Below are 21,005 nucleotides of genomic sequence, written 5' to 3'. Positions count from 1 at the left end.
AGAAAAATGAATTAGGAATAATAATATAACTATAAAAAATATAATATAACTTTGTATGAGAAGACGGGGGACAAAATAACAAAATATAATATTTTAAATATATTGTATTTAGTTTATAATTTAGTATAGTTTGAATAAAGAAAAAGGAAAAAAAATATTTTGTATCATTGTTAATATATGGTGTTCAATCATCATGGATTGATAAGTTTGCTGTGTGCTTTAGCAACACGATGAATTTGGGCAGTGTTACAGAATAAAAATTTCTATCATCAATAAAAACATTTTTAAAGCAAATTATTTTGAATTTTACTTAATGGGATAATATGCTTGCATTTTCTTATAGAGTTTTATAGAAATTCATGTTCTTATCGGTCATTTGGTTTCTCATTTCATTTTAAATATTTTTTCATGGTATAAAACGTTTGTCCACACATATATTTCGAGCCGAAGGTACCAGAAACACCAAATACAATAAATGTCAACTTCGTTTTGATCCAACTTGTTCTTTCAGATATTTAAAGTAATTTTGTCTGTTTTTTTTTTGTAAATTGTAGACTTTTTGTAAGCATTTTATTTTGCGTCAAAGTTCACTTTTCAAGTTATAAATTCTCTATTACAGCTAGGAATATAAATTTTGATTTCCCTATTAATCGAGTCTTTGTTGTATTTCAAAAGCTGCTATCTCAATTCCCAATGGATGGAATAGTTTATTTTTGTTTGAGGGAATCCATTAAAAATGTCATAGTGTCTTTCATTTGGGGAATCTCGTTATCTTATAGAAAAAAAAATTGTTCGTTACACAATAAATTTTTTGGAATTTTCCTCTTGGGAACACGCAAGCTTGTGGATACCGAGGTTTGTTACTTTTCTTGGATTTTCGGCTAGAGGAAAACGTGTGGATCCTGCTCAATAACCTTTAAATATTTCGCTCATTCCTTTTTTTTTCTTTTAAAACCTGATGATCAAATCTTGACAGGTTTATGTGTACGATAAACAAAGACATGATAAGGCATTTATATAGCTGTTTCTTTTCTGATCCACTTTTATGTCGTTTGAACATTGGTTTAGAATATTTTATTTCTTCCTCGTTTTCTCAGACTGGTGTTTAAGTGGTTTATATTAAAACCAGCTTTGAAGTATAATCTAAACTCTTATTTCAATACTGTTGTTTGTATATAAAATCTAAGGCTAGCGTAAATCTATCTTGACAATCAAAGAGAGACTCAATAATATAAACTGTTATGTTAATATCTTCTATTTGTCCCTCATGAAGGATATAAAATTTTACATTTAATTTTTTATCCCAAATAGGTGTATTTTATTTTTAGCATATTTACATGTACTTTATACTATTATTTTTTTTAATCTGGAACTCTATCAGTAATATCAGAACAATATCTTTTAACAATATTTTTGATAAGATATTGTTCACAATTCAGTGTTCTTTTTTTATAACTAAGATATAATACTTGTTTTGTTCCTTTGTAAATTTTTTTAAAACTTTGTTCTCAACTATATCTATCCTATTGAAGGAATACAATACGGTTGGTGGTCAAGTATCAAAATAGTTATCAAAAAACTATTTATTGTTAACCAACGACCGCCACCCGGACTCTCTTCCTCTAATCTACTTCATACGGCCAACTATCTTCTTCCTATGTCTATTCTACCCACTCTCATTACTATGTTCCAATGTCTAATCTACATTACATTACATTAATAGGAATACTCCAATGATGAAACTTCCAATAAAAACAATAATAATAAAGACAAAAAGTAATTAATAAGTTTAACATAAATTAATAAGTTAAACAAAAAATAGGTTAAAACATTTATTTTTTATACTTTAAAAGAAAAAATCAATACTTTTTTTCACCCTTTAAAGACAAAAAAATGTACACGTCAATCAGAAGACATCCTAGTTTTGTTGGATAACTTTATAATTTTTTCAGAATGCTTTAAAATTTAAAAAATATAAAGCATTATTGTTATTTTTTCATAACCCCTATTTCTGAAATGTATTGTTTTTAGCATGAATACATATACCAGTATATATTTTGATTCCACATTGTTTCCTTCTTCTGTAGTGGTCTACATTTTAAGGAGTTTTTGAGTTGTAATTTTTTTATAGTGGGCGTACTTTAAATTTTGTAATGTGCTGGGGTACACATTGGTTTTAAAGGTAAACTATTAATTTTTTTAAGTATGTTATTAAGTTTTTCTGGCTACTTAAGTTTCCTGTAAGTAATGAAGGGATATCCGGAAAACTAACCGTAATTTAGGTACTATATCCGTCTGAAGAACTGACAGTACAAGAGTTCAAAAGGAGAAAAAAATCAGTTCTTTCACCCAAATTTTCTACTACTTCAATGGGAACTATGTATAATTACAAGTCATAATTGATGAGTCTTCCAAGTGTAGTTAGGGGGAATAAAAAATTGCGACTGTTTCGTAATGTTAAAAAATTATTTTTCATTCAGAGCTACATATAGTTAAAAGTAACTACAACATTAAAAAACCTAATAACACATAATTTAAAATACAGTAAATTTACTAAAATATGAGTTTAAAGAGAGCTATTTACATTAAAGAGTTTTTGAGATACAGTTTTTTTTAAAAGAATGTACTGAAAAACTACTGATTTTTCACTATGTGAAATCTATATCTCAGGAACAATAAGGCGTACAGATATCTATCTATTAGCACTCAAATTAAAGCAAGTTTAATGTTCTATAAAATAGATTATGACGTTTATCTTCGTAGCGTTAGTGATTTATAGTTTGGACTAAATTTCAGTGCAAAATTCATATTCATATGCAAATATCATAAAAAATATTTCCCCTACGAAGATAAACGTTATAAACTATTTTACAGTACGTTACATTGACTTTAATTTGAGTGCTTGCAGATATCTGTACATCCAATGGTCTCAGAGTTATAGTTTTTTAAAAATAAAAAAATTAGTCGGAACAACTAGATATCAATATTTTGTTAATTTATTTTAGCAAATATTATGAAAGCTATTACTCCTACGAAGATAAACGTGATTAACTACTTTATAACCCATTTAAACTAGCTTTAATTTGAGCGCTAATAGAAATCTGTGCCCCTCATGGTTACTGAGATAAAGATTCCAACTATTAATTTTTCAATATTTCCTGAAATACTTTATTGGTTTTTTAACTGTTTAGGCTCTAAGCTTTCATTATTTTTTTTTCTTCAGTAGGTTCTTCCTCTGTTAAACTCAATTTTTAACGAACCATTTTTATTATTCCACCTCAAATGTAAAATAAAATATTACACGGTGATCACTAAAAACATTTTTATATAATAGGGAGATTTATTTATGTTATTGGCAAGTGCCAACCCCAGAGCTTAAAAGAATAGAAAAATCTTAGTGAACAAAAAAAAAAAAATACTATAAATAAAAGTTGGTGTAAGTTAAGATAAAGATGGTACAAAGATAATAAAATAATACTATTTAGAATATGATTAACTAAAAATACAATCCATATAAAGTTCTCTAGGTAGAAATTAAGAAATACAGAAGTATTCTAATTATTCTGAATTTATCATTCAGAAACGTTCTGAACAACATAGAGAATATTAAAAAATAAAAATAAATTTAATATATTAATAAAATATAGAACGAAAAAAATACAAAACAAGTGAAAATTTCTTTTTGAACAAAAGGTAAATTAAAACATTTAGAAAAATCCTGAAATATTAAACTAATTGTTCGTTATCAATAAATAAAAAAAAAATCGAAATAAATACAAAAACGGGTTAATAAGAACTTGAATAGTTGAATAGTTTCCTTACTTTACAGACCTTGTAAGTAAGGTCTGACAGCGTTGCTCCGAAAAACAGTAAATTTTTAATTGTTTGTAATAATTAATCAAAATGTATATCAAGTAAAACATAGTTGTGGAAGTCTTATTGAATACTTTTATAAATTAAAATATTTAGAATAATTATGTAAGTAAATTAATGATTAAGTAAAAAACAAACACAGACATTTCTCAGATATTTCGGTTTGAAAATTGTGGTTAGTATATGCCTAATGTATATTTTTCCAGATTAAACGATGACAGTAGGTCATGATACGAAGTTGTCATTCAACAGGAGTAAAAAAAGAGACTATTAAAGCCCTCCATTGAAGAGTTGTTTGTCAAAGGGCGGGCGGTGGTGGAAATGAGCCGCTCGGTAAATAGATTATGAAGGCGGTGACATGGGACAGCTGGCGGGAAAAACGGCGGAAGGGCGGGAAAGAAGGTGATGGATAGCGGGACTATTAATAGCGAGGAGTGGGGGAACATGTGTCTGCGGCGGTGGTGGGGGGTGTGGGCGGGGCACTCGGCCGTCGGATGGGCTGAGAGATGCACCTGACCCCGGGCGGCAGCGAGGGGGCCGAGCCCCTCGCCGAGGTCTACGTCAAGATGACCAGCGACATCTTGGCAGAACGGGCTTTGGGCGATTTCTTGGCTGAGCATCCGGGCGAGCTCGTCAGGACGGGGAGTCCGCACTTCGTCTGCACCGGTCTTCCGAGTCATTGGAGGTCCAACAAGACTTTGCCGGTCGGCTTCAAGGTGGTAGCACTGGGGGAGGTGATGGACGGGACGGTTGTCACAGTGAGGGCGGGAAATGATGAGAACTACTGCGCCGAACTGAGGAACTCCACGGCCGTCATGAAGAACCAAGTGGCAAAGTTCAACGATCTCAGGTTCGTCGGAAGGAGTGGCAGGGGTGAGTGTGTCCTGTTCTCCTACTGGGCAGAAATGTCTTTTTGATCTTGTAGGTGAACGTCCAGAAAGAGTTGTGCGAGCGTCGCATTTGTGCAAGGAAGGCTCTGGTTCGGTTGACACACGACTGTACTTACTAAACCATCTTAAAATACTTCAAAAAACACAGTGATCCTCTCCTTATACACTTTATTCAAAACACTTTAATATTGAAATGAAAACCTCAAACATCCTTAATCATCACCGTTTTTCAATTGGCATCAAAAATTTTGAGTTTAAAACAGCACATTAATTATCATCACTCATTGCTTAATTTTTTATCCCTTTGAATAAATTTTTCCAAATGTATCCAAGCAGGTAAATTTTCGTAGATGTATAACTCAAACAACACTAAATATGTCCTAAATAAAAAATAAAATTTAATTCTTCCCCCAAAGCTCTTATAATTTGAACTCAAAACAACCCATAATCATGCAGTTGTCAACGAAGAAACCTTATTCGGTCCTGACTCTATTTACAAAAACTCTATAAAATCACAGTAATCCTCACCCTATACTCTTCTCCCTAAGCATATATATACCCAAATCGAAACATCTTATAAAAATCGTAAACATCAATATTTGTTTAATTGACAACATAAAAATTGCGTTGTTTAAAACAACACACAAATGTATATACCATTCTCCTATCATATCTTCACTATTTTTTCAAATCTTGGTCCCTCAAAATAAACTCTTTTAATTTTCTAGAAATTTGTTTGATTAAGACATGTCATCTGTATTATGTACAAAAGGAGACTTCAACAAATTTCTGAAATGTATATGTTTCATTTTACATAATCAGGAAAATTTCTTAAATGTTTATATTTCTGAAAACATAGGACATTTCCTGTTTTGTTTCAAATAGTTAAACTAATTTTCATAAATGATTATTCAACAAATCAATTTTAACATAAACAACTCGTTGAATTCCCCATTTTTAAAGAACACTGAAGATATGTCCAGTCGGAAAATTTACTTCAGTGTACTCATCAAGTATCTCAAAATACATGAAGTATTTGCAGAACAAATAAAAAATCCTTCTCCTTACTTCTAAATTTAATTCTTTCACCAAAGATAATTTATTTTAAAATCCAAACATCCCAAACTTTTTTTAAGCAACGACGTTTGAACTTTTAAATATATAACCAATCCTGTAATTGTCATATCATATCACATTATTGTTCCCAAAAACATACAAGTCTCGTTTATTTTTGTGGCGGAACAGAAAAAGAAGTTAATGCCCAAGTAGGTAAAAGCTTCGGTAGGGATCTGTACCCCTGAAGAGTTACCAATCTCTTATTTATTTGGAGATGGAACTATTCTTCAAATAATCATTTATGCAAAAATCAAAAACATCTAAACCATCAAAGTTAGTTGATAAATATTTAGAACAACATGTAACTGATACTCAAATGTAGAGATATTTGCCATTTTTTTTTTACATAAACATAAATATGATAAACCATGTTATCAAATACATAAACATAAATATGATAAACCATGTTATCAAATACATAAACATAAATATGATTAACCATGTTATCAAATTGTTTACTAGTAGTCGAGAAAAAGCACTCTTACACAGAAACAGGAAATTTGCTTCGATGGTCATTTGAGCAAACTTATACACATTAAATATTTTGAAAAACAAAAATATCCATATTAAAGCCATTAACAGCTTTTTTTCGCTAATTTCGAAAGCTATAATAAAATTTCATAAAAATAAAATCTATTTGAAAAATTCTTAATTTTGAATGCCCTTATAAAAATATGAGTACCACACATTTTTTTATTGATATCATTTTTACTTTTGAATACTGAACATATTGCAAACAAGATCCCGATATTGTTGATATCTATTGTGTTCTACATCCTCTAAATGTGGATTGTGTGGAAACTAATGATCCATTATTCAAATCTATGCTACCTATCTAGTTAGCTTACTTTGAACATTTAATTATATTCCCTTAAAGGTCTGAACGATTTGAATAAATGTCTCTCTTATTATACACTAACAATATAAAACTAAACTATTCAATTAATATTCAAAATCTGCTTCTTATTGTAAGCAAAAAGAAAAAAAAAACACCATTCGGTGTTTGTGCAATATGAGATTTGGAAAACCCAGAATCCTGTTCCAAGTTTATATCTCATTTCTTCTCACCTATAAATACAACCACTTATTTTATATGTCCTGTTTCAATATCTATATATTTAAAGTTTTCATTTGTTTGTTAGTCGACAAACCTCGATTTTCAACCTTCCCTATTAATTTCAAATCCAAATTTTCAGGACTTTCAAAACCAATTTCAAATATACCTTTTTCCTGTATACTGATTAATATTAAAAACAAAACACACTATATCAAATTACTCATTCATTCATCGTTTACATGACTGATATGGTTCCTTGCTTTAAAAACATTTTGTAATTGACACGACATGTTTTATCAAACTGTTGCCCCTCAAAAATTAACCAATTCTTATTTTAATATACAAGTGTAATATAGTACAAAAATATACTGCAAAATATACAATGATACGCAGCAAACAATTGCAGCTGATAATGGCTTTAGTTTCTATCTAAAATCAAAATTTGATTAATTAATTAATCATAAAATTATTTGTTGAATTTTAAAAATTTAATTTTCACTAGTTTCTTACCAAATGTAATTTTTGTAAAAGATCAGTCCAAATTTTAATAATATAGATCAAATCACTGAGGTATCTCTTATCATTTGTACAATCCTATTTGAATTTTATTTCTTGGTTTTGTAATTTAAAAGAGAATATTTACTTCTATTTTCTACCGTACGAAAATAATTATTGTAATAAAAAAATCAGTATATAATACTAACAAAAATAAGTACTGATTACAGATACTCATGATAGGTCTCTATTATTTGGTGAATAAATTATGATTATTACGAAAACCAAACACTGACAATCATAAAATTATTAATTTTAATGACATTCCAAATTATACGGTAAATATAATACAAGATATAATTATGGGTTTGGCTTTGAAATTATGGTAATCAAACCAATTATGCACGAAGTTCCGAATGTATTAATTCCTCGTAATCCTAAATTTGATAATCCTGGTATATTTTTGAAATATTTAGATAAATTACTTCTTATTTACCCTAAAATAAAAAAAATGTTCTTGATTTATATGACTTTTTTTTCAATTTTTCTATATGACCCAAATTTTTTTTTATTCTTTTCAGAATATACTTTAAAAAATTGTATTTTATCCGAAGAATGTTAATTTTCTTAGTTAAACCAACAAACCAAAATTATTTTCCCAAATTTCAAAGATTATAAAAGTCTAGAATTTAGGTTTTCAAAGTATTCCTCCTGTACCATATAATATATCTATATACCTAAAATATATATGTTATTCGAAGTGATCATTAAATTTTATTAATTAATATATATTACTAATTAATGTCATAATGCTAATTAAGCATCTAATTCATAATATTTGTATTTACCTGTTGTAATGGAATGTTTATGTAGATTATCCTTGAAATGTTCAATCGGTTATTCGCATTGGATAATTGTTTAAAACATGACTTTTATTTTGGAGATAAAAAGGTTTTTAATATATTTTTAACAAAATATTATAATAACAGAATTCATTAACACTTATTTTAAACATTTGCATATCATACAATTATATATATATTTAAATAATTATTTAGGACTATAATTATTGACTAATATAACAAACTATAAAAATTATTAGATAAATTAATTAAACAGACATTGTACATTGAAGACTATTGTGACAGTTAGTGTGTTTTTAGTTACTTTCAAGAAAAAAAAAATTTATTTTAGTTGAAATTTAATATTTTGCGAGCAATTTAGGATTTAAATGATATAATGCTTTAGGATAATGCTTGGATCATAATAACAATAATCATAAATTTTATATTGCACATTTTAAATTATTGGATCAATTTCAATAACTCAATCTGTATATTATCCGATTTAGTAATATTTTAATAGATGCATTGTTATTATAATGAATATGAAGATTTTTCTCATGAAACGTAAAGTTATATTCCTATTAGTTTAATTTGTTTTATTCATGATAATTATGAAGAATAGGATTACAATTACAATTACTATTAATTATTTTCGAATTAGGATTTTGTAGGAGACAAATCTGATGTTATCAAAAAGTGTTTTAACAAAACAGTCCAAAATTGATGTTATTTAATTTTTGTGATAAGGACGTCATAGGGTTATGAGATCAATTTTGTTTTTTGAAAAATTTGGTTTTTGTAAGACGTTGTACGATTTTTCAGCAAATTCGACTTTATTGAGATAATGTGTAATTATCTTTAATAAATATATATCATTTAGTTATTTTAAATATTTCTTAGGTTGCCATGATGTTTTGACAGCTTATCAAATTATGTTTATTTCAATAATGGTTTAATAAAATAAACTGTTTGTATATTAAAGTTGAAATTAAAGAAACATTCTATACAAAGATCTATAAATAACGTAATAAATTTATCTATAAGAGCATAAAATACGTACCATAAAATGGGGCTTTTTATACTCCTTGCTTGTTTACTTTAATCCAATTGGTTAAAAAAGTTTCATATTACAAAAATTTGTGATATGAATTGCTATGGTGAAAAATTGCAAAAACGTTTTCTTTGTGGAGTTTAATACCGCGGCTACCCAACATATGATTTGTCCTCGCTTTAAATTACATGTGGTTATACTGTTACAATTGGTGGTTATAATTGTTTACAAGCGTAAATGCTTGTGATCTTTCAAGGGAAAAATATTAAACAAGATTAAATTAAAAAAAAAAAAATAGTTTTTTTTTTTTTAAATACTTAGTGATCTCAAAATTTATTAATATAGGGAATAAAATTTTATCCGCAGTACATGATACACAAACACTTCACCGAATCTGGAAAATGTGAAGTTATGGAGTAAAGTGATAATCGTGGACAGTAGTTAGAAAGGACCACTTATTTTTTGTTATTTAACGCTAATTAATTTGGAGAATTTGTGTTGTAATCTGTCAATGTCTATAAAAAAATTAAAATCCTTTATAACAATTAATTATCTGTTTGAAATTTTTTTGTGAACACTATAATTATTATCACCTTGAATTACTGAGAGAATCAGCTTAAAAATTTTACATAATTTTTTTTTATTGTATTATTTAAAAAATAAATTAAATCTAAAACGTCAAAAATAAATAATATTAATGTTTTTTATACTTTATCGTTATCACATTAAATACTATTGATAACGAACTTAACATATAATAATGAAATTTAAACGTTTTAATATAACCTACCATGGCTGAGGAACACCTGCCGACTTAGCCGATCGTTGAAGGCGCCAGTTGACGGAAAGCGCGGGAGTTTTTCGCGGGGGCGGGAAGCGCATGACAGCTGCCTCCCTGATATCAACAAGTCGCTATATTCTTTCATATGCACCGGCTTTCATTCACAGTCCCGCCAGTTTTTTTTTTCATTCGTTCCCGTTTTTTTCTCTTCTTTTTTCATTGCCAGAGTACGTTCATTCATGCCCCAGCTCTCACGTTAGACTGTTTCTGTGATTGTTCTCACTAAAAGTTTCATATTTATTTCACATTTATTGGTTTATTATTATTTATTAATTTTAATTTAGATAATATAATTAATTTCCCGGGAGGCCATCTTATAGTTTCTGAAATTAAATATTAAAGTCATATAAACAAAGACTGAACAGTCCTCACAAATTACCACACTTTTCGCATAAACCTTTAATAAAAAAAAATATAAAACTGTAAAATTAATGACAATAAATATATAATAAAATAGAAAGTGAACATAAAAATAGAGTAAACTACAAGCGAAATGAGTTTATGAAAATATATTTAAATAAAATTAAAGTCTTTAACCAAATTCATGGTTATTTATAGCTATAAAAATTTTAAGAATTGATATATTGCAAACAATCGATAGTTTTATTCATTATCTAACAGGCGGTACAATAAGAAATTATTGTTGCAATAAAAAATTATTATTTAAATGTGAAAAATAAACAATAATATAGTCATGCTACTCTAGATCTAATGGAATTAAAACTGAGAATCAAGTTAATATTCACAACTTGTTATAATTTTTCGTTTGTTTTTTTTAATTAAAAAATATTTTTCTTTTTTGTGTATTCCATATAACGAATATAAAATGTATCATTTTATAAATTACCTTTTACTACATTGCTTATCTTACCAATTAATATTTAAATTTGTAATGACCTTTATTTATTTTTAGTAATAATATCTTATTACTCAGTGATTTTCTATTGCATTGTACGCTAACAATGACACATTAATCAATCTCAGAAAATGTTTAAATATTTAATTAAATTATAAACTAACAGTGCTAAACGTATTTAGAAATAGGAAATCAACAAGGTTCTGTTCTTTCTATATCTATTTTACGTTTAAAATAATTTATTATAAATTATGTATATTGGTATGAGATAAATTAAAATCTGTATTGTTAAACGTAATTATTTAAATTAAATTATTTTTAAAATTCGTATAAATAGGAATTTTCTGTAAAAAAAAAAAAAAAAAAAGGAAAAAAAGGCTAAATATTAACCATAACGTGACTAAGAAAGTGTCAGGATTTTTTTTGTATATTTACTCGTAAACATATTTTTCATATTTTCTACGCGTTATAATTATAATTGCCTTTATTAGTGTAATCGTTTTCTTTTCTTTTAAACAATAAAATATCGTTTTAGCTCTCTATTAACCGAAAGTTAACTTAAAATGTATAAAACATTATTCCTTTTCTTTTATTCTGAATAAGGAATAATATTGTTTTTAGGAATAATATTTTTACTCACTGATTTGTTTGAATATTTAATTTTATGAATACAAAAAAAACAATATCTTTATAAAATAACCGATATATTTATAAAATAATATAAGTTTGGAATTATGTGAAACTAGGTAAAAGTCAAATCCTAACTTTTAAAGACACGCAAAAAAGTAATAAAAATTATATTCGGAAGTGATAATGATTCATTGCATTTAATATAATTGAATAATTGTTTTTTGCACTATAGTTGAAATATTATTTAATTAGAGTTGTTTTGAATATTTTCTCGTTAGTATATTTATTTATCTCCATTTTCCTTAATGCATTAGTAATTTTCATTTTTATATTAATTTATACCCATGTTACTTTTCTATCATAAAATAAATATTGAATACAATAACTGTTGAACTTACTTTTAAGGAACAATCAACTAATTCACTTCTACTCCGCAGTAAATAATAACCCCACAATTATTCTTTATTTTAAAAAAAAATATACTACACCAACGTGTCAGAGTCCTTTCCGTCTTCAGTGTTCTTCAAAAAAATTGATAAACAATCCAACAATAATATAATAATAAAACCAATTTAATTATTATTATTTAAATACTAGTTAAAATGTATATAAATTATTCTATTATGAGAATAATATTCTTTCTCTTCCCTATGTCTAAAATCCATAAATTTTACATCAATTTAAAAAAAAATATTTTGGGAAACCATAAGCTAACTCCTCACTGAAACCAAATTGATCTTGGACCTAAACCTTTTAAATGTTTGCATTTTGCTGAGCCTTCCACAGATTTATCAATTCTCATTTTTGTGCATTTTATTTTTCCATTTTACTTTCCTTACTGCCACACCAATATCTCTTTTCATTTTATTATAAGTTTAAGTTATTAAAGAATTTCAGTTTTACCGCGTCGGTCTTAAAATGTACTACCATATTAATATATACAATACGATAATTTATTATCTTTTTAACTAATATTTAAACAATAACTGTTAAATAGGTTTTTTTTAAATTATTGTATTAATATTACATTACTTAAATTTGTATAAGTACGCTGAAGACACATCGTACCCTGCGAAACATCGGTGCAGTGTAAATATTTATGGAAATACAGTAGACCCTCGACTTTCACACATAATCGGTTCCTGAAAGTGTGTACGAAGGTTGAATGCTTAAAAGTATAACGGTGTAAAAAAAATATGCAACAAAAATTGTGTTTTAAAGTATTTATCTATCAATATGTGTGCATAATAAAGTTAAAGAGGCGTGTAATGTACTTTCGGGTGTTTCCTTTATAAAGTTGTCAAGTATTGGTTGAATAACACCTATAAAAATTTCTGAACATGCTGTGTCAATAGCCCTACGTACTTGAGATATACGTTCGCCAGTGGGATCACATAGTTCTATAATAGTCAAACATTTGTCAAGATGCGTATTTTTATTTGATTTTCAAATGAACGGAAAATATACTTTATTTTTCTCTTTGAATGCTCTGGAATTTTCTGCTTGGTAAACTAACAATGACTTCAATTTTAACTCACAAGCTAAGTTTACGCCGAGTAATGTCAATCAGTTATTGGAAGGCTTATGTCTAGGAGTAACTGATTCTCCTTTCCAAACAAATGTACGATTAGGCATTTTTATTTCCCAAAACAAACTCGTATCATTTACATTGAATATTTGATGAGGAGAATATTCCCCATGTAAACGAATTTTGGATATTAAGGAAATAAATTATTTCGCAGCATCTTTATTTGCAAAGACTGATTCCTTAATTTTACTCTTTTTTTTTTTTTTTTTTTTTTTTTCAAAATTGAATATATCGTAGACCTGTTTACCCCGTGAAAATTTACGATTGAAAAGATTCACCGTTTTTAGAAGGTTTAGTTATTTCCATCTTTGTCTCGATAGTATGAAGTTTATGAGTCCTCAATTTCTTTTTTTTTTCATATCATCACTGCAGTTTTTCCGTTTCTGACTGTGTTTATAAATTTTAAACAAATTAATTAGCAAAACACACAAAACATTGGCGCACGCTCTAATGAAAGAATGGAACTGTTTTGTTCTCTTGATCTGAACAACATTGTAATCCCTTGGGAAGGATTAAAGAGTTGAATCTTTAAAAATGTGCGAAATAGCCAATTGTGTGAAAGTCGTGGGACGTCTGTAATGAAAACTAAAAGAAGAAAAAAAAATCATTAAATATTTATGTGATAAAAATTGAACCTTTCCTGGGTAGAATTGATTTATAAGCTTCATTAATATTTGCCTAATCATTTATTTGTTCTTAGAGTAGTTTTTTCCCAGAATATAATGATTTTTTCGCATTTTCTTGCGAGACGATAATGAACTGTGTAATCTGAGAATCATTTGAAACAAGGTGCTGAAATTATATAATATAATTTCGTTTTAGCAATTACTCCTTAGACTAATGTACGATTTTAATAATAAAATGATATAATATGAAATTTACAGTGTTTATATTCATTTGGTGTTGAAATATTACTGACTCACCCCCTCATTGGAAGGGGTGGGTTAGGGGTTAGGGTGACCAAGGAAAGAAAGGGTTGAGGGTTAGCCCGCCGGTCAATAGGGGCCCAGACCACCGCCTTTATGTAATAGCTCCCTAAAACACAACCCCTTTCTTCCAGCTTTGTTACTAACAGGCAAAGTCCCTTTTAAGTCCAGTATTCCATAAAGAATATCGATCGAATTAGAATATTATTCCTACATCAGCCAAGATAATAATAATAAATTTAATAAAAAATATCTCATTATGAATTTTTGTTTTGAAATTTCCACTCCTTTGCCCAGGTTTGGTTAGTTCTTAGTAGAGATCTACCCATTGGTGGCACTCTAATGACGTTCTTACACTAGCAGGTCTCGTGGCCATCTTCTTTTTAGGGGCTCGGAGGATTGGAAGAGGATGTAAGGTTAAAAACGAGCGGGTTTGTGTGGTTAGATAATTTATAATGGAAGAAATAATATTTGGTTCGGGTTAGATAGGTTACATATGGAACATTAAGGTTTTTATGTATGATTTTATTTGTCATAAAGTAAGGAGCATTGAGGATTTTGGATTGTAAGGATTTGATACGAGAGAAATTCGAAGGGTTAGTGCAGCCCCAAAGCTCAACTCCGTACGTCCAGATTGGCCTTATTACAGTCATGTAGATTAGTCTTTTGTAATGAATTGGAAGTGTAGACCGTTTGTCTAGTAAGAGCTGTCATATTCAAAATCGACATGCAGTTTCCTGTCTTTTCAGTCTTGTATGAGGGTTCTAGGCTAGTAGTTTGTCCAAGTTAGCGGATTTGATCGACAAGGTTAAGAGCAACATTATTAAAGGAAACTGTAGGGCAGTAGGTAGGTTTACGACGAAGTGTAAAATTAATTTGATGGGATTTGTTGGAATTTATTTTAATCCTCCAATTACGGCACCATTCTTCGAGGGCTATGATATGTGATATAATTAAAGGATTATTATTAACTGCGAGCACACATGTTATGCCGATGACACATGTGTGCTCGCAGTCGTGGTGAGGATAGTGTTAGGATTGGTAGAATGTCAGCTGTATAGAAAGTGTAGAGGATGAGACCTTGAGGAACACCAGTGGATTGAGAATAGAGGGATGAATAGGAACCATTGTGGTTTACTTGAAATAATCTATCAATGAGAAAGGATCGAATTATGAAAAAGTATGTAAGCGTAATAGGGTAATATCAAAAGTGTAAGGTCTTTGTTTTTCAAAATTATAATTTCATGTAGTTTGTATAAAATTTGTTTCAGTGATGATTTTTGAACATTAGTCCAACTTTATACATTATTGTCAGTTCTTACGATGCATTTTTAAAAACGGTGTGCTAGTTCCCCACCACCTTCTTGAAACCATTAGACATATTTTTCACCTTGTCATCAGAAATCGCATTTGGGACAAGTGTTCTTCAAACTCAGTTTGAATTTTACGCTATATATTTTTTTTTATTATAGCATGTTTGTCAAGAATCAAGGGAAAATTTCTTTATTTCTTTTTTTTAATGTCTCTTCCGATTACGATTATTTAGATAATAAGGTATTATATAAGCCTAAATTCTCTTTAATGGGCGAGTATTCAGGAATAACTTCAGTTCATACTTTTTTTTTTTTTTTAGACATAGCACTTTCGTCATTTGACATGGAATTTCGGTCATTTTTTATCTATTTTGTTCGTATTTCAGGCTTTCGCATTTAAATGATTTGGTGGGAAACTGATTCGATATGGTCATTCCGAAAATGTCACAGCTTCATCAAAATGTATCAAGCGAAGTGGCGGGTGTGTAGAAAAATTAAAATTATCTATAATTCAAACTGATATAAATGTGGATAAACTAAACGGAATTTATATTTTGAAAAAAAACATAGTATATCTTACTTTTGGGAGTACCTTCGTACATTGGCAAATATGTGCTCTAAACATTTCCCTCTACCTATGTATTTGGTTTTAATGTTATTGGCGATAATGTAATTTGTAAGAGTGGGTAGCTCAGTAGTAAGGCATTGCGCTACTAACTCCAAGGACGCGGGTTCGTCTTCGGTTGTGGAAGATAATTATTTTCGGTTTCATTTTTGTCGTGAGTCAGCTCTGTGGTTTCGAGAGCCCACCGGGGTTCACCCATCCACATAAATTAGGTAAAAATCAGGCAGTCGAGGGTGATTCTGACCAAATCACCTCCTTGCACTACCGTAAGTCTAGTTAAAGTATATCCTTGCAAAGTACTACATTCCTGACACTTCATGGGTTGTAGCGGTACATATTTAATTTTACATAATTTGCAGGTATGAGTTCATCCTAATTTAAAATAAAATACCATTTATTAATTTTAGTTCCATGAAGGCTGTCTTCATCGGAACATTTAAAGATAGTACTTAGAATGCTCTCCAAAATTCAGGTTTCTGGGAAAAGAGGAATGTTTTGTAATAAACCAAGTGCTCTCCGTAACGCTCACTTGCAAATCGCGCATTAAAACCATCCTTGTCTGTAACAGTTTCAATGTAACATTGTCATACATCCTCCCTGTTGTCTGAACTTGACACATAGCGATACCTACCTGTAAGTTTGAAGAACATTTGCTCCTCATGCAATTAAGTTCTGATGACAAGGTGAAAGATGAGGTTCAATGCTTTCAAGGACGAAGCGGGGAAAGTTTTTTTACAAAATTGTAACAGGATTTTCTCTACTGATAATAATTTGTACCATGCTCTGCTAAACTTCTCCTACAACCAGTTTCATGTCGAAACAGAAAACTATTCGGAAACAGCTGCGGGAAAGCTATTCCAATGATAAAAGTGACCAGAGCTAAATTGAAAGAGTTGAGAGGAGAGAATTCGCGATAATAGGGAAATTAGCGGAATGTGTTGGTGCGACCATTTGTAGGCTCCTACCATTTGTGCCCCCTCCATTGCAAACCTACCCCCCCCCCCCTCAGTTCTGGTTCTGGATTTAATTAAATAGGAACGGAATCAGTGTCCATTAACTGTAACAGATTTAGAGAATCTGCCAGAATCGATAGTCACTTAGTCGTCGATATTTCCCTCAGGCAGTCAGTCAGGGGGTAATGAATAGGGCTCATTTCGTTTTCATTGGCGGGTCTATTCGCGTCCGATGAAATTTAGGTGAGCTTATGTTGGGTAATGATGAATACTTTAAGCACAGTAGTCGGTATGTAGCATGTAAATAACAAAGCGGAATCTATCATTCATGTTCGAACTGGTGTTAACAGATGTTTTCGTATTTATATATCTTAAAATGCTTTCGATAAAGTTTGGTGACTCTGTTCATTCCGTATATCTAAAAGTGTATTATCTACTCTACTGAATATTATACAATAAGGATCCAATAATATTACTAAGCACTACTATACATTACTATTACCAAGCACAATACAAGTTGCTAATTGTAACTGTAATAAATTATGGGGAGCTAAGAAAAAATACAGAAACATGTGGCCATTTGGGGAATCAAAATCGGGAATCATAGAAAATTAGAACACATAGAATCCCAAAAAATTGGGAATCATAGAAGTAAGAAAGTACCCAATTAATTATTTATTTATTTATTTTTTGTGCTTGGTTTATTTCTTAGTTCTTCTGGTACGATATAGTTTGATGTACGTTTACCAAATTTATTGTTATATTGTGGCTTGATAAATTAAATTTTATTCTAACATTTTCTAGATATATTATTTCTTTTCTAAATAAATTATTATCCTTAAATTTTAAGAGAATTCTATAAAAATAAAATAATTTAGGTGGTAAAGTACCTACAATTTTAAGATAACAGCTCATTAGTATTTAATTTTTAAATTATTGTTATTGCCTAATAATGGGGCGATAGTCTCGAAACGTTGTTTACAGATAATGTGAAATTTTTAAAAGAAAATTTTTTTCACTTCAACTAATTTAAATAAATATGTTTGTTTACTATTAAATAAATATTGATTTTAAAGTAAGTAGAATTGGTCCTGAATGTAGTTGAGGACGAATTCGACATTTGTTGACTTGATCCGACATCGGAAGAATTTTTCGAACCGGATATGAAAGTACTTTGTAACGGAAATCGGGATTGGAACGGGCAGGTTCCGTCGGAAACTGAATTTGTTCAAATCGAGCCTTGCATCTGTTTCCTTCCTTTTAGCGTATACTTTAAATAGGGGCTCGGATTTTATTTACTGTTTACTGTGCTGAAATATCTGTCATTTCTCTTCCTGCTATTCATTTTGTATTGCTAAACCGCCTACCTGCAACGTGCTAAGAAAATAATTAAAAATGATCATGAATTATTAGCTGACCGTGGGTATGTGTAAACGAAGAAAAGCTGCGGTCAAGTAGAACACACTAAGGAAAAATTTATTTAATAGTGCCAACGTTTCGGCAAGAATTTCAAGCCTGCATCAGAGCTAAGAAAAAATAAGACAACAACCATAATAAATAAAAGGAATCACACAATGGTTAGAAAATAACTAACAATATAGTTACATGAAGAGTGTAGAAAGACTTAGACTATATTTCCTTTCAACACTGTTTATGTATCTATATTGTTAGATTGTATCATTCTCTAATTCATTCTTTTTCACTGTGTGTTGATGTCTTGTTTTTTGTTCTCAGCCTTGATGAAGGCTTGAAACTCGGGCCGATTCGTTAGAACTAATAAATAAGATTTTATTTGTTTGTGTTCTTCATTGACCGCACCCCTCTTCTGTTCATTTAAAAAAAAATCGTTGGATTATTAATTTTATTTTAAAAAGTTACTTCAATGGATGTGGAACCTGAATATACTATCCAAGACCTTGGAAGAGGTTCATACTAGAGGTTCATATATTAGAACTTGTTTTACTTTTTTTCTCTTATAACCAGGAAAGTAAGCATTTCACAAAGGATTACATTGTACATGAAATTAAAGAGGACGAAATTTCATACAATATAAAAATATAATATTTTATTTATGGCCAAACTGAGATGCCTTAAGATAACTCTGAAGAAAGAGTCATTTTTCGGTTCTTAATGAAAATAGCAAAGAATTGCCTTATAACTACCTTGTTTTATCTAGACATAGGTGAATAGTTAGTCTCACACACATGAAGTTAATTAGGCACAACTCAACAGTTAGAAGACAAACAGAAAAGATTGCCTTAGTAGGCACTCTAATGGCGATTCAGAATGGTGTGAAATATCATATACCCACTTTGTAAAAAATTTTGTCTACTTGAATTTTGAATAGAATGGTAATTTTTGAGAACTGCTTAATTTTTCAGTTATAAGCAAAAATTTTAGGCTGACGATATGGCAAACCTAAAATGAGCTTTGATGAGAAAAAAACTTCTATAATTTTTTTCTAAAATCATTATGACCGAAACTTCAACATTAAATCATCATAAAATGTGTCCACTTTAATTTTGCGTAGATCGTTTTTATTGTTTAGAATTTTAGGTATAAGTGAACAACAGCAAATAGTTCTAATTTTTTTTATTTTCAAGTTCCCTTGACTAGGAGTTAGGGAATTTAATATTCGGATTCGATACCAAAAAATCCATTTGACACAATAGAGAAAAAATAATGTAAGATTTTAATATCTACCTTTTGTTAACTATTCCAGGACTCACATATAACTCTTTAGTTTCGTGAAATTTATGACAGACGTGTGTAATAAGATATTTTGTTATAATCTATATTACTAAAAAAGGAAAGGCAATGAAAGGGATAATAATTTGTCTTGTTATAATCAATTAAATATATTTATATACTAGGGGGCACCCCATGTCTACCTAACGCCAGACAAACCATCATTTTGTTAATAATATAACATTTTGTAATTTCATTGCACTACTCGTTGCTCAAATTCTATAACTGTTATTTATTTTTATTGGATTATATGATATTTTAAAAGTGGTAGAACCTTCGCTCCCTGGGGTATTTAATGGGGCGGGTCCGGCCGGGAAGAAACGCCTTAAGTTTTCAATGTTGTCATTACTTTGTTGTTTTTAGATGTTCAGGATGTAAGTTTTCAACAATGCTTCTTTAGCAATTTCTGCCTTTTATACACATTTTTAATTTTTTTTTCTCAAAAAAAGGGTTCTCTATCACTTAAACTCAATTTTTTACGACCCATTCCCATTATTCTACCTCATATGTAAAATAAAATATTACACGGTGATCACTAAAAACATTTTTATAAAATATAGAGATGTAAATTATTAATCCTTTATATTGAATAAATCACTCATTTTAGTTTATTTGTCTAAAATATAGTTTCAAAATCAGGATAAAACTCAATCATGTTGGATATTGGCACTGTGGTCTCATGTTATGATAATTCTGAGTTTAAAATCTCTTGAAAGGTGTTAAGATGCTGGCTGTGGTGATTATAGCAATTCGGTTAGTAGACTATAGACAAGGTGTTAATCTGCAAAAATCCAAAGAGGCCGGAGGAGGGGATGGGGTAGTTTGACAAGAGACAGGGCGGTTTGAGGTTTGGCAGACCGCGGGGGTTGGGGTGACAAACCCTGACTCGGTGGTCCTCCTCGAACCGCTGCTTTTTACCATCCCTCCTTGTGTCGCGTCATCTCGAGGTCTTCGGGGTGTTGCTGTGGCATCATAGTTGTTATTGCTTAATTGGTTAATTATAGTCATATTAATTCTGTTATTCCTCAACCACTACCATGCTCTATAGGTAGTTAAAACATAAAGGTCCTCTGTGCGACTGATAATCAAAACCTATATTATAATAGGCCCTAAATTGTGTACATGTTATTTTTTTCTTTACATAATTTTTTTTTTTTTATGAATATTAAGGAGATGGTTGGGAGTGCGGATAATATAT

General features: G+C 29.6%; 1 protein-coding gene across 1 annotated transcript in view; it reads left to right on the top strand.

The window, feature by feature from the left end:
• The first annotated feature begins 4,388 nt into the window (after positions 1-4,388).
• Positions 4,389-21,005, top strand: part of LOC106687925 (runt-related transcription factor 2) — a 69,379-nt gene continuing 52,762 nt past the window's right edge. The window contains exon 1 of the mRNA XM_014432095.2: positions 4,389-4,746. Coding sequence (XP_014287581.1) covers positions 4,440-4,746 — 307 coding nt within the window. The 5' untranslated portion in view covers positions 4,389-4,439. The remainder of the gene's footprint in view (positions 4,747-21,005) is intronic.

Source organism: Halyomorpha halys, unplaced genomic scaffold, assembly GCF_000696795.3.
Source record: "Halyomorpha halys isolate HHAL.00 unplaced genomic scaffold, Hhal_1.1 Scaffold1028.1, whole genome shotgun sequence".
NCBI classification, from domain to species: Eukaryota; Metazoa; Arthropoda; class Insecta; order Hemiptera; family Pentatomidae; genus Halyomorpha; species Halyomorpha halys.
This window is presented reverse-complemented; position numbering and strand designations above follow the sequence as displayed.